Source organism: Trachemys scripta, chromosome 10, assembly GCF_013100865.1.
Source record: "Trachemys scripta elegans isolate TJP31775 chromosome 10, CAS_Tse_1.0, whole genome shotgun sequence".
In the NCBI taxonomy this organism is placed as follows: domain Eukaryota; kingdom Metazoa; phylum Chordata; order Testudines; family Emydidae; genus Trachemys; species Trachemys scripta.
In genome coordinates, this window is record NC_048307.1 from 41,191,317 (window position 1) to 41,204,321 (window position 13,005).

The 13,005-nt window shown below is 50.4% G+C and overlaps 1 protein-coding gene across 4 annotated transcripts in view; it reads right to left on the bottom strand.

Moving 5' to 3' along the window:
- Window positions 1–13,005, bottom strand: part of CD276 (CD276 molecule) — a 92,712-nt gene that overhangs the window by 13,262 nt on the left and 66,445 nt on the right. For 2 of the 4 annotated variants that reach the window (XM_034783488.1, XM_034783487.1), the window contains 2 exons: window positions 12,369–12,404; window positions 2,673–6,284 (listed from right to left, as the gene is read on the bottom strand). In XM_034783488.1, the coding sequence (XP_034639379.1) occupies window positions 6,262–6,284; window positions 12,369–12,404 (59 nt within the window). In that variant the 3' untranslated portion in view covers window positions 2,673–6,261. Of the gene's footprint in view, window positions 1–2,672; window positions 6,285–12,368; window positions 12,405–13,005 lie in introns of those variants that run through there. The other 2 variants (XR_004647385.1, XR_004647384.1) reach the window with 1 other exon arrangement.

Below are 13,005 nucleotides of genomic sequence, written 5' to 3' on the forward strand. Positions count from 1 at the left end.
GACCTCAGCACTTGAAAAGTTGGCTTCATGGCAAGAGTACAAACCCTTCAGTGACACAGCATGAATTCCAGCACCTTCCCAGGGGCAAGACATCATTACAGGAGAACCCGAGAAAGCCATTGCAGTCCGGGTACCCAGGGCCTGATTAGCTCTTGTGTGTGCTGCCCCTGAGTACCGCTTGTATGCTGGGACAATAACTGGGGAGAGTGGGTTGAGGTTGAAAGCAGGATAGAAACAACCCCACATGGCTACAGCCTTGAGTACTGACAAAGAACTGTGCAATGCAATAACGCCTAAGACCTCTCTCTACTCCCAGCTCCAGAAAGCAGGAAGTGCTTCTCTGACCTGGCTCCCTCCTTTGCAAGAGCCCCTGCCTCTAATATGGGAACCCCTCACAGCGGGTTTGAACTGAAGTAGTTTTAGCCTGTCCAATACCCACTGGAACTGGAGAGCTGGAGTGCCCCCAACAGCTGGGATGGGGCAGCTGAGGATCCCTGACAGTGGATGTGGGTGGAGGCTGCATCTAAAGGGCTGAGAAGTCTGCATTCCGTTCACATCTGCCAATGAGTCCTGCCATGGGATGAGGGCATTGGAGACTCCTCTTAGTCTGGCCAGAGACCTAGACCTGCACCCCTCTCCCTAACATAGGGCTGACAGAGGAGGACCAGGTTCTCCAGGGTGGGGAAGTCCACAGGTTCTGACAGGGCCCTAGCAGGCAGACAGGTTCTCCTAGAACCCCCAGTAGATCATAGGAAAATACATCTCCTCCAGCTACTGAGTCACAACTCAGGCCTTTCTATGGCTGATGATGTTCTCTCCTCATGTCAATGAGGACTGCTGGGCCTGCACGCCAAACCATACTACAAACTACACCAGGCCCCAGGAACTTTGTCAAAAAGAACCAAGCATTTATTTTCCCCAAAATGTAAGTGTCAAGGCACAAAATACTCCAGATTCTGGAATTTAAATAATTAAAAAATACCAAACCAGACCTTGATTCTAGCCCAATGGTATCTCCCTGCCTGAGTGGGGCCAGAGACGAGTGCTGAGGATGTCTGAATGCAGCACAGTGGGGCTTGAGTACGAGAAGCACGGATGGAGGGTGAAAGAGGCAGCCAGGGATCAGAAACTATGCATAAGGCAGGCTGGCCGGACAATGCTGGCACCTCCCTGACTTTGGTCTGCCCCTTTATGTTTCCACTGGTGCTGTGAGCACAGCTTAAATGGCTCTGCTCCTTTTATGGCCCGGAACATTCTGTCTTGGGCCCCTTAACTCACAAACATTTAGTGGCCTGCACAGGTCTTTGTTACACACAAAAGCTACATTAAAAGGAAGCTATTTAGATTGCAAAGTCAAGCCATCAAAAGTTAGGAAATGCCAAAATTAAGGCTGCCTTAGCAATCTAAATTTGGTCCCTGGTGCATATGCATTATGACAAAATCTTTAATTACACAATCTCATACTGTTTTTTCCATCACGGCACAGGGTGGATGGTGTTCCCTTAATGAGCAGCTAGTCAATATTTTGTTTTGGCCTCATTGTTCCATGTGAGGCCCCTCGCCCCACCTACTGCCCACTATTCAAACCCTGCTCTGAGACAGAATTATTCATTTCCCCATGGGCTTTTCTCCTGCACTCATCATTAGAGTAGCGAAGTGCTTCACCAAAATTAATGGAGAGATGAGGAAGTATTATCCACATTTTACAGGTGGACAGCTGAGGCACAGCTTAAGACCTTGATTAAGGTCAAAAGTATCTACTAATTTTGGTGCCCAATACGAGGCACCTAGGGCCTGATAAGCATTATATAGCACTTTCTATATTCAATCACAGCTCTCACTGACCAGCTGCAGCAGGGCGTGCTCAGCACTTCCGCCCAGGGTCTCCAGTCAGGCATCCCCAAAATGAGGAACACACAATCAGTGGCCACCTGTTAACAATTGGTTTGATTTGCCCAGCATCACACAGGAACTCGGCCTCAAGAGGCAGGAATAGAATCTAATTGTCCAGGGCAGCATTCAACGGCCTTTCCCATGAGACCCATGCCTTTCTCTTCTTGAAGCCCCCTTCCTCATTCACTAGACATCTTCTAACCTCTGCAACAAAAGAGACAGGGTCCTGCTAATTCCAGCCTCCTTCACTGCATAACCCTGATTCATTCCTAGAACAGGTCCAGCCAGTGCACTGAACCAGGAAGGGATCCTGTGCAAACAACAGTATGTGACCATGTCATTAAACACTGTACCATAATACACATGCACAAGGGGATCACATATTTGCCGAGGTTTAAAAAAAAAAAAAAAAAAACCTGAAAGATCAGGAATTCCTCTCTGTGGCATATTGACACCTACATGCATTATCAGCAGGGCTGGAACTGTTAGATTCACCGCACAGACCTCTGCCATGGGAGCTCATGGAATAACTGGCAGCAGTAGTGGGTTGTCATCCTCTATATGGCTCAGAGGGGGATGAGGCCCACACTTTGCCAGATGCTTGCTGACGGCAAAGGAATGAGCCTCAGTAATCTTGGGTTCCAATCCAGGCTCAAGAGGGGCGTGTGCTCTAGTGGCCACAGACTCTTCCCATCATTGCTCCCAAGCTTGACCCCTTCTCCCCTACCACCACCAAGCTATTCCTGTCTCTGTCGCTTCCCCAGCCCTGGCTACTTGTTCCAGTCCCATTCTCCTAGCAACCTAGTCGCCTCTACTGCTCAGGCTTCTCATCCCAGCCAATCTCCTTGCCCAGCCTGCACTAGTATCCCCGGCCCCCACTTTCCAAATCCCAAACTCTCCCCCAACTCCCAGTCTCACTCACACCCAGTCACAATTCTCCCCATCTTGCCCCAACTCCTCTCCCAGCCAGTTCCCTCTCCCAGCTCCACATCTGAGCTCCCTCTGCTTCCAATCCCCATAGGCTTCCACTCCTAATCTCCCTCCCGGGGCTGCTCATTTAAATTCAGTCTCCCCCTCCCACCCTTCTTGCCCCAATCTCCCCCCTCTCTGGCTCCTTGCCCCATCTCTTTGCCCAAGCAGTCCCAATTCTCCCACATACCAGCTCCTTTTCAGCTGTCCCCCTCCCCCTGCTCCCTTTGCCCTTCCCTCACTGGTCCCTAATCCCAGCCTCATTGTCCAGCCAGTGCCAGTCTCCCCCCTCCCTGCCAACTGGCTCCCAGTCCTGTCCCCCAGTTGGTCCCAGCATCCCTTCCTCCTGCAGACCCAGGTTTGCTAGATTCCATGTCACCAATTTACTCCTTCCCTTGCCCCGATCCAGCTTTTGTCCCCTCTGCACCACATCAGACAGCTTCCTCTGCCAAAGTGCCTGGATCCTGAGAGCACGAGAGACAGCCTCTCTGCCCCGCCACACCTGGCCTAGAGCAGCACTCACAGGGCAAGTCCAGCTTTGTCCCAGCAGCCCTAGTCTAGCAGCAGCATGCACAGTTGCTCTTTGGGGATGGCACACGCACAGTCTGGTCAGCACTAGGAGCTGAGAGAGCCTCGAGCATGCTCAGTGAGGATGGAATCATCAGAGATTTAGCTGGCAAAACTGAAGTCTCTGGGTACATGCAAACTGCAATTTTAAAAAGAAACTTGACCAAATGTGGGCAGATTTTCACCGGGGTGGCAACAGGCACATCCCTGACACAGAGGCCATGCCCCTACCAAATTTCAAGTCCCCCTTCCCAAGCACGGGGACGCTAAAGCTGCTCAAAGAAAAGGGCGCCCAAATTGTTTTTAACATGAACTAAACAATGTACTTTCCCTTAGCCTCATTCTCAGAAACAGCCAAGCCATTCTGGCTGAAATTTGCCAAACGCATTCAGCCTGAGGCAGACCTCTGGCATGGAAAATCTCCATCCAAACGGATGAAGCTTGGCAAAGTTATAAAGCAACTGAAAGCAGGGTCTTATATATAGGGAGGTGTCAGCAAATCTTAACAATAGGAGGTGCTCCCCCACCACCTATAATAGCCCCTCAGCTCTTCAGCTGGGATACATGAGGGCATCCCCAATGAAGTTAATCACACACACACACACCCACTGACATAGCTGAGAAGCCCAGTGATTTAGATGAACCATGGGTGGGGCTGAGAAGGCAGGTGGGCCTCCATGGCCCATTAGATTCTCGCAGCCTAGTTTCCCCTTGCCTCTAGCTTTCTGGCAGGAAAAGCTTAGGGTCACTGGCAGGTTCCATGCTGCTCAGTCAGGTATTTTCCATTCACCTCAGAGTTGATGACCCCAAACACATACTTTAGAGGCATCAGCTCATGGGAAACCTTGGCTTCAAAATGGCCACCAGATGCCCAGGAACAGACCGGCCAGTGTGTGAGAGTGACAACCATGGGGGGGGGGGGAACTCCCATTTAACTTCACAGTGCTCTTCGCAAGCAGCTGAGGTGGCACCCTTGACCTCACTGGCCCTGGAACCAGGCTGCAGGGGAGCCTTTCTGATGGATAGAGCAGGAAATGGGGATAGCTTTGCTGCAGAAAATTGTGGATCATCCTTCCCAACCAGGGATGCAAAATCGACGGGAGAATCCATCTCTGCCTCCGCTCATGCCCATCCCCTTCTCTAGCAAGGATGCAAGCAGCTTGGGAGTTAGTAGTTAAGGGTCACATCTGACCTGCAAGTTTCCCTCCTCACCCTTGGCCCAAGCAGGCGCAACATCCAGTTACAGATACTTCCTGACTCCTTTGATAAAGCAAGGCAAGGGCAGGGGGGTGAGATCTATGAAGTTTCCTCTCCTTCTCCTGCCTCAACAAAATCTTCTGGGCCAAATCCACCCCTGGGGTAACTCCACCAACCTCAATAGAATTAAGCCAGGGACAGCTCTGGCTCCAGGGGCTTATGGCAAAAGACATGCTGGTGACAGTGGTACAACGTTAAAGATAACAAGATGCCCTTTGGAGCTGTGCCTCTGCCATAACCAGGACCAAGACCAGGGACCACTTCCACTCAAGTCTATGAGCTCCATCCCCACGGAGCCTCTATAACCACACTAGGCCATTCTCCATCTCTACAGCCACCTGGACCCACTGTCCATCTCCAAGAGCTTCAAAGACCTTCTTGGGCCCATTGTCCACCTCCACAGGCCTACTGCTTGGAGGTTGTTGAACCTTGTCCATGAAGGCATCTTGAGGGGAGGATAGTCCAACCATCAGCAGATCCCCTAAAGAACGGTTGTGGTTGGGTCTCAGGCACCAGGTGCAGGAGAGGAAAGGCAGACAGGAGGACACAAGGACACTCAGAGCCTCTGCCTTTGGATCTTCTGAAAGACAGACACCTGGTCCCATCCCCTCCCCGCCCCCTTTAGAAGCTGAATTTGGGGTGTGGGAATAAGCTGGAGCCTGATTTGTGGTGACAGCGGGGGAAGGATGGCTGGGACTGGGGAGGAGGAACATCCATGGAGCCGTACGGCCAGCTCTGGTGTTAGTCACATGCTATAAGGGCCAAGACACCAAGAGCTGGTGCTGTAATAGGGCACTGATAAGCAAACATCCCCTTAACCATCGATAAAATTGCGGGAGAGTGGGGGAGTTCACCACCCACCTCATCTGACCACACACTTGTTTGGCAAGCGTCCCCATTGCATCCCTCCTAGCTGCTCAGATCCTGCTGGCTGCACCTCCTGTGTAGGGAGGGTTCAATCTCACAAGGGACCAAGCCCTCCAACCCATCCAGCAGAGCACGTTAGCACCTGCTTAACTTTAAGTGCAGGAGTAACCCCATTGATCTCTAAGTTAATCACCTTACAGGAAAGAGCCCTTCACATCCTGGGCCCAACTCTCCACTGCCCTGCATCTTATGCAGTCATTTCCACCGGGGCAGTGTGAGTGCAAATGGTCACCATTGGGAGCACTATGCACCCACTTTGCATTGGTGGAAATGAGCACCAAAGGTGCAGGACAATGGAGAATCAGGCTCCTTTGGGCTGCACGGGCCAGGAAGAGAAGGACTCCTGGGAATAAAGTGTATCCAGCCCCGTGAGGAAGCGAGCCCTACATAGCAACACAACTGCATCTACCCTGGGGGGGGGGGGGGGGGGGGAGAGAGAGGAAGGGGAAGATGGTTACGGTGAAGCAAACAGAGCAAACAGGCTGAAGCTGCTGTCCATCATGGCCAGGGTATGCAGCAATGGTGACACAGGGGATGGGATGTTCAGTGTCTCCCATAGGACATCCCCCAGGAGGCTACAATGGTCCGAGAGGACAGTCTGCTAGTCTGTGGCATGGGGCATCGTTTGTGTGTCTCCTCCACTTCCTGTCAGTCAATTTCTTGTTCGTTGCCTGAAAGTGAAAGAAAAGTGGTGAATAATCAATCCACTGACCTTATGCGGGGGAGAGGGATAAGGTGACAGAAACAGAATACAGAGAAACCAAGAATGGCTCCCAGGCGGGTCAAAGGGCACAATCCACACTATTGGGCCTATTGGGTGAATGTTAGGTGATGAGTAGGACTGGTGGGAAATTTTATGTTGAAACTTTTTTGGGATTGGGATTCCACGTAGTGAAAGTTTTCACATAAAGTGTCTATTTTCCATAGAAAAATTAAAATTTTCATTTAAAAAAAATGAACGCCAGAAAACCAAAATATTTTAAATTGTGAAATGCCATCAGACTGCTTCATGGGAGTGGTAGTTTGGATGCCTTGTGTTCCCATTCTCTTCTATGGGCCAGACTCCCCAGCTGGACTTCATCTCCCACGATGCCCCGCAACTACGCTACTGCCATGATGGATCACCTCCCCTCATCAGGTAGTTCAACCAGGGATTACAACTTACAGAGGAGAATGGGGATGAGGTACCTGAACTACAATTCCCATGTGCCACTACGTCAGCATTTCAGAATCCCAGTATTTCAGCTTTTGGATAAAACACTTTGGATATTGATTATTTCCACCAAAAACTCAACACCACCACCAAAAACAGTCCTGTGCGCCAGCCACTAGCCCACACTCCTGCCCCCATCCCAGTTAACAAAAATTGTCAAGAAAACCTCGACCAGACCAATACAGCAAAATGGCTGATGTTTAAAGTAAAAGATAAATAAATCCATCAGTTCACCCATGTCAATAAATGACCATTCAAATGTAAAGCAGCTCAACCGGTGCCCTGGGGTTCATGCTTATATCACTCATGTTCTGCTAAGATTGGTACCGGATGAATGTTTTGTGCAGAAAATGCTTTACGAGTCTCCATGAGGATACAGACAACTCACTTAGCATTCCCAGCCAGGAGCTGGGCCCCGCGGGCATGGGAAGGGACTGAGGTAGGTTTTAGTTACTGTAAGGCGCATGCATTGAAGGGCATGGAACTGTTGCATTGGAGCATAAAACGGGGAGTGGAGTGAGATCTAGTGCAGTGGTATGCATCCTATCCCATCCACGGCCCCTCTTCCGTAGCAGGAGCCTCTTAGGAGCTACCACCCATCCCTATGGGACTCTCTTCCATTGAGCAATCTGGAAAGGATCAGGTGGCTTGCTGCGCTGTGACCCCCAGTGAAAGAAGATCCGAGTCTAGCGGATAGAGCAGGGGACTCACAAGAGATATTCCAGGCTCCTTCACTGCTGTGTTGGGAGACCCTGTAACTTCACCCATCTGAAAAATGGGGATATTCACACTTTCCTTCCAATTCCCCTTTCCAATGCTCTCCGGGACCCTCAGGAGAGAAGAGTTCAGGGAGTGCAGAGTATTGCTATCATACCTTGGCACACCGTGGATCCAGAGCTCATGCTGCAGGGCCATAAAGCATTTCCCTCCAGCACTCCCATCAAGCCAGGTGATGTGCCACGGGGCTTGTCTGACCAGCATTTTTACTGCATTAAAATCCACACATCTCCTGCCGTAGAGGGACCACCGGGAGGCCAGCGCAGAGAGCAGGGTTGCGCGCCTCCTGCGAAATGCCAGGCATTTCCAAGTGCTTTATGGAGCATTAGACGCTGGCACTGCAGTGACTGCACTGGCAAAGGCAGCAGCTATTGTGTGGCCAGTCCACTGTGAGGGCCTGTTTATACTGCAGGTATGGACGGTACTCCTGAATGTGAATAACCCCCACCTGGGAGCAAGTGCCTCATGCATAGGAGATGCAGCCTTTTGTAATGAGGCTGTGGGTTCAAACCCCACGTGGGCCGGCAGCGCCCACAAGCTGTTCTCCTGTGGCAGCTTTGCAGCGGCCTGCATGAAACGTGTTGGTGTCTCAGGACAGTTCTCAGTAACCTGGTTCCCACATCACAACTGGTGCCAGTGATTCCCCGCTGGCAGCCTGGGCTGGGGGCATCATGGAGGCCAAGTTCCTTTCTTCATGCTAGAGGTGAACCTGCCTGGGCAGGTGAGCATGGAGCAGCCTGCACCACTGCTGTCCAGCCTGGGCCTGCTGCTGCCTTCCGACTTCAGGCCTGATCTCCCTCCTCACCACCGGATTCGCTTACAAAGTGAAAATTCTTAACAATCTCAAAGTGGTCATGGGCTGCTCCTGGGAGATGCTCAGCTCCTGGCACACCCCTCGATGTCAATGTGGGTTCCACATGCTCAGCATCTCTCCGGATCAGGCCCCACAGGCCTGAAATGTGGATAATCTGGAGGCTGTTGTGCAGAGCTTCAGTTTTACATGATCATTTTAGATTCCCTCCATCCTATAACCCCAGACCAGTATGCCCAGGCTAGCACGGGGTGGGTCTTTGTCCCTCTCTAGTGGCTAGTCCCCACACACAGGCCAATGAGCCTTTTACTGCTGGCCCTGACAGCTCTGTTCCTTTTTGTTCAGGCAGTAGCAGCACATGCTTTTTCAATCCAGCCACCCAGAGTCCAATCCCTGTGGACAGCCCCAGCAGGGTGGTGTTACACTATGCTACACTACATTCTGCAGTCCCTGCCCACAACCTTCCCCTCCATACACTGGAATCTCATGCTTGGAAGCAGCAGATGCTTCCAGAGACACAAAACCAGGAAGCAATGAAATGATGGCCCAGTTCTGCTCACACTGGTGAATGAACTGAAGTCGCTGGAACTGCACTGAGTAAGTGAGAGCAGAATCAGACCCGATATTTGCAACCTCTGATGAAGGCTGGGGTTTCTTAATACAGGACAGAGACACAAACCTCAGAGCTCCAATCTGGAAGTGGACACATTGACATCCATGTGATTAACAGTGTGGGGACCTTTTTGGCGTGACCGTAACACCCGAGGTTATCTCTGCTCTGCAGGGGCTTGCAGAAGCCCAGGGTGATCTTCCCCAGGTCTCTGGCCAGCCCACAAGTTTCATGGTTTGCATGGGATGCAGGGCTCCTAGGCAGGCCCTTGCTTTGCCTGAGCTGATGAGGGACGGTTGGCATGTATCAGCTGAAGTCCCACGCAGCTGCAGAGCAATCCCCATCACTGCTCTCGGCTAGCAGCAAATTCTGCCCAACTGTGATGCTGGTCTGCATCCGAGCAAAGCGCTTTGCTCTAATGATTGGCTGTTTGTTGGAATGATTTACAACCGGCAGCAGCTTAAAAATATGGCTTTGGCACAAGGTGGCTTGTGCCCAGTGTCCTGGGTGAGCAGCTTTCTGGCCTAGCTCAGCCAGCAGGCTGGCACCGGCAGGCTGCCAGCTGTGACAGCAGCCCTGCAGCACCAGACACCGCTCAGAAGGTAGGACAGACTCTTCTCTTCTTGTCATGGCTGTTAGTGGGTTTGCGACTGGGTTTGTTGGGGGGATTTTCATCCCTTGTGCTCATGCTGGAATCCCCTAATTAGCTGTCTCTGTACGGCGAGCAAGCACAGTCCCTAAACAAGCACAGACACACGTCCATGGACTCACTGCTGTGCCCAGCTAAGAAAGGCTGGACTCCTGTATGGCACGTGCTCGTAGGCCCACCAGGTCTGAGGATGGGAAGGCTGGTCACCAGCTCCCACACCTTCTCGGTTAGAGTTGGTTTTCTGGACTATAACAATATTGCATTCTCCCATTGCTGCTGCAGGCCATGGAACTTAAAGGGATTTACCTAGATGAATATTGCCCCATGGGAGGTGCTATCACTGTCTAATTACATATGGAGAAACCAAGGCACAACGCTGGTAAATGACTTGTCCTTGTTCACACAGTGATTGAGGCTGGAATAGACCCCAGAAGCCCAGATCCCTGGTGTGGGCCATAAGCACCCGGCCATCCTTCCTCCTCCCATACAACACTGGAACAACTCCAAGACGTTTACAACAAAGTGACATCTTTAATTTGGAGTGTAGTGCCACGATTGGAACACTTCCCCCTGAGAATCCAGATGCAAGATACCGAAGAGCACACCCAGGACGCAGGGAAAACGAGAACACAGGTAGGAATAGAGCTCCAGCCAGCCGTGCAGAGGACCCCATCCCTCCTGCAAGCTTCCCGCAGGCCTAATCTTTCTGATGCACCCAGTGATGGAGGGCACCAATCTCTATATTTGTTGGAGACCCCAGCTTCCCTTAAAGTCATATACACCTAAAGGGAATAATAATTACAATACAAAGTGCCCTATTTATGGTGCGCTGAGCCAGCACTACCTTTCATTTTAACCAACATTCTGCGATCCGGTGTCTGCAGGCTGTGTCGACGGGTTTCCCTAAGCATTGGTTTGTCCGGCAATGTAACGGTTAAAAAGCCAGTCTCGTTCAGCCATATTCCAGAGGAACTTCTCCTTATCACACACTAAGGCATAGAGACAGGGAAGCAGGAGCAGGTGACGTGGTTTGTCAGACAAAGCCAATGTTGCAAAAGGTCTGGGCTGCCAAAGTAGAGAGAGTCAGTGCTGAGAGATTTCCCCCCTCATTCCCAGAGGCTGAGCCTGCCCACACAACAAGGGCTAGCCAGAGAGCCTGTGTGCATGTTGAGAAAGAGAGTGTATTTTCAAAGCTGAACAGGGTACAGCACTGAAAAATCCTCATCAGCTGGAGAATCCTAGGAAATGCCATTATTCATACTACATTTCTGCTGAAAAAAGCAGACAGAGAGGATGCAAAGGGACTCCTCAAAGCTGAGGGGTTAAGCAAACAATCTGGCTTGGAGATGAAAAGTGAAGAGGCAATGAAAACAAGCACAGACTGTTTAGGCTTGCAGGGGAAAGATTGGGGGGGGAGGGAGAGAAAGCAGAGTGAGATAATGCTCCAGCTAATGGTGTGAAGGAGAGTAAGAAAATATTTTTATAAATCCATAAGGACAAAATGCAGCACTAGAGAGAAAGCAGGGCCATTAATAATGGAGGAGAGGGGTGAAATTAACCATGACTTAACAATAGCTGAGACCCCTGAACTGCTTTAGGAAAATCTGTTGTTAACACCAAAAGAAATAAATTTTGATGACTGAGAAGAAAATCTGCATGTGCCACCCAAGATGCCTGGACCCTAGGATATTAACGCAACTTGCTAATTAATCAGGGGAAGACGGAAGGAGAAATTTCAAAGGCACAAATGGGAGTTAGGTGCCCAACTCCCATAGATTTTCACTGAGAGTTGGGCATCTGGCTGCCTTTTGGCCATCTCCTCCAGTGCACCTGGGAAATGATTGTCTGTATCACAGAGAACTTGGGAAGCCAGGATATTCTCAACAAAAAGGAATGAATGAATGAATCATTCTGGCAATTACTGTCTCATTAGCCCAGCTTCTAGCACTAGTGAAATGATGGAAATTAAAACAAAAAGTCAATAAATAGCTAGAGCATAATGGATGCATGAGCAATAAACTGTGTTGGATGTTGGGAAAGAATAAATCTTGGCAAACCTGATTGCTCTTTTTTGGGGAATTACAAAATCAATGGACGAGGGGAATGCAGTAGATATAAATAAAATACACTTGGATTTTAGTAATGCAGTTAATATTGTATCTAGCAAAAAAACTGATTGGCTTGGGATAAAATCATTGATGTGAACTGAAAAGTGGCCAAGAAACCACAAACAAAGGGTAGAATTAAATAGCAACTTATCTGTTCTGGAGAATGTGTTTATGGCCTCCAAATCTAATCTGGTCTAATTTAACACCTTCATTGCCGATCTGGCAGTGAGAGCTAACAGGGTGCTAATGAAATACACAGCTGACACCAAACTGGGAGAAGTTGCAAACACCATGGAGATGAGCAAATATAGAAATCAGAAGAGTGGGCAGAAAACAATCATCTAAATCCCAGATACACAAAGCATCCAACAGATGGTTGTGGTTCTGCATTAGGTTGTTGGTTTTAGATAACCTACAGCTCAGATCTCCAAGTGTCCCTGCTGGGCTAAACAGACAGTTAGTTGGCTGTAATAGCAGGTTGGTTTCAGAGGTTTAAGGGTACAGAAGCCAGTGGGTCTGCCAGCCTGTGTAGCTGTTGCAAGAGACCCTGTATGCGAGTGCAAAAGGAGAGAAGAAATGCTCTTTACCTTCTTTGTTCTCTGTGCTCTTCAGAGGCTGCAAAGCTGTTGGTGAGAAGAGAATTCTGTCATATTTGGGCCTGTGACCATAGCATACAGCAAACAGAGCATTTGAGCAGCAGAGCATTCAGCCACACTGGGCCCAGATCCACCAACTTGTCAGGGCACCCTGGACACGCTCTTCCTCCCAGCCCTCCTCCAACCCAAATGGATCCGTCTCTTCCTCCCCAGTGATGCAGTGCTGCCCAGCCGGTTCTGCACTGCCCCTGGCTGCCCTGCTCAGGACTCACTGAGCTGCCTCTGATCAAGGAGCCAAGCAACCTGATTTAATTGTTTTGCAAACTGTCTTTGCCTGCACCCCCCCAGTTTGTGATCCTGCCTGTTTGAATCCCAGGTCAGTGGGCAGAGCCCATGAGAACAACAAAAGCCTACCCCCTCAGGTGAGAGAGGGGCCGCAGAGCCCAGACCTCAACTAAGTACAGGTCAGATAATCAAAACAAGGGACCCAGAGGGGGACACGGAGCAGAGCCTCCAGCCTGACTGCCCTAGAGATCACATTCTCTACTAGGGTTACCATATTTCAGCAAGCAAAAAAGAGGACGGGAGGAGCCCCGCCCTAGCCCCGCCCCTGCCCCTCCCACTTCCC